At 41.8% G+C, this 1906-nt stretch overlaps 1 protein-coding gene across 1 annotated transcript; it reads left to right on the top strand.

Annotated features, from left to right (window-relative positions):
- The first annotated feature begins 523 nt into the window (after positions 1–523).
- On the top strand, positions 524–1036 carry LOC149250956 (plasmodesmata-located protein 5-like). The gene has a single exon (XM_089453798.1). It carries the CDS (start codon positions 524–526, stop codon positions 1034–1036), a length of 513 nt encoding a protein of 170 aa, XP_089309924.1.
- The last annotated feature ends 870 nt before the right edge of the window (positions 1037–1906 follow it).

The raw sequence follows: 1906 nt of genomic DNA, 5'->3' as shown, positions 1-1906 counted from the left end.
ATATGCCCAATTTCCGTATATGCGCATATCTTCCGTAAATGCACAGTTTCTGTATATGGAATCTGCGCATCTGCGATGCAGATACATGAACGACGTGCATATATGGAAGATATGCACATACAGGAAAGTTAGGGATGTACGGAAGACATGCGCATATCTTCCGTATATGCCGAATTTTCGTATATGCGCATATCTTCCGTATATGCGCAATTCCTGTATATGGAATCTGCGCATCTGCGATGCAGATACATGAACTACGTGCATATACGGAAGATATGCACATAGAGGAAAGTTAGGGATATACAAAAGACATGCGCATATCTTCCGTATATGCCCAATTTCCGTATATGCGCACATCTTTCGTATATGCACAGTTTTCGTATATGCGCAGATACATAAACGAAGATATGTACAATTTCTATATACAGGAATTGCGCATATACGGAAACTGTGCATATACAGAAGATGTGCGCATATACGGAAATTGCGCATATACGGAACCCTTTGTGATGACGGTAATAACATGGGTGGAAGCTCAAGTTATTTGGAAAGGAATTTGATGGTGGTTCTGAATTCGTTGGTGGAGAATGTTAATAAGACGTGCTACAGTATTTCATCTCATGGAGAGAATGGAGATGTGATGTACGGTCTTGCTCAGTGTAGGGGAGACCTCAATGTCTCTGCTTGTCGGGCATGCGTTTCAAACTTTGCGAAGCTTTGCATTGATTTGTTTACCAAATGTATTTCTGGAACCGCTCATCTTAGCAGATTCTTTTTGAGATATGCCATTGATAAATTTTATCCAACAAATTTGCAGAATGCATCAGCGGACACCTTTACAGTTTGCGATAACACTTCAAGAAAGGGCGCAGCTGGAAACATTGGGGGTTCCAAAGATTGGAATATTGCCTCTTTATTGACCAGTGTTAAGCTGAATGCTGGGTCGAGTAATGTGAGTTTCAGTACACTAAGTGATTATGGGGTTTATTCTCTGGCGCAATGTTGGAGAGGCCTTACTATGAATCAATGTAAATAGTGCCTCTAAATTCTGTACGACTGTTTAGGCTCGTGTACAACAAGAACTAACCAAGGAGCCGCCTTCTCTGCAACAACAAGCTCCTCCATTCATTCAAATTCTGGGAGAGATTGGGTTTGCGATGATAGGCAAATAGTTCCATCACTAGTCCTGCTTCCACCGACTCTTGCACAATGTTGGACTAACCCCACAACCATGCTTCCTACTTCGGATGGACTTCATCCTGATTTCCTTTTGCCCACATACTGTAATCTACCTGCACCTTTCCCAAACTGATATTCAAGATAGTTAGCTCAGACTCTATGGCAGTCGGGAATCCTTCATTTTACTTTGCAACTTTTCATATATTTTGTCCACCAGTGGCAGATGAAGGCTCCTTTCCTTTTCTTCCAAGTCGTTCCGCTCTCTTGTGACACCTAGTATATTTTCCACTACCTCAAACAAGCGTTCCAGCAGCTAATTTGTCATCTCCTGCGCCTGCTCTAGGAATTTCAGGGTTTTCAAATCATTGTCTTCCATTAAAACGTTGTGAAGCCGCACAAATCGTCGAATAGTATCTACTCATTTTATCGAAATGGTGTTTGAGAAGCATTAGCGATAGCATTATACTCCCTCCTTGTAACCTTTCAAATTTTTGCGCAGGATTGTCGAATTTGAAATCTTGACGGCGAAGGTTTCATTGAATGTCTGTAGCTGCACATCTTATCAACCCTTCGCATTAACTACATGCACCAGTTGCATTAAGTACATCACAACAGCTAACTTCCGGAGCAGCTGTGGAGCCTGTTGCAGTCGGGGCTATGGAATCGTTGGAAAACAAATCATGAATGGGCATGTCTGTTAATGACAAATCTTAACAACGAGTCATTG

Source organism: Pinus tabuliformis, chromosome 7, assembly GCF_031772625.1.
Source record: "Pinus tabuliformis cultivar Carrire ecotype Pingquan chromosome 7, CPIR1, whole genome shotgun sequence".
In the NCBI taxonomy this organism is placed as follows: domain Eukaryota; kingdom Viridiplantae; phylum Streptophyta; class Pinopsida; order Pinales; family Pinaceae; genus Pinus; species Pinus tabuliformis.
Note: the sequence above shows the minus strand (reverse complement) of the source record. Positions and strands in the feature narration are given on the sequence as shown.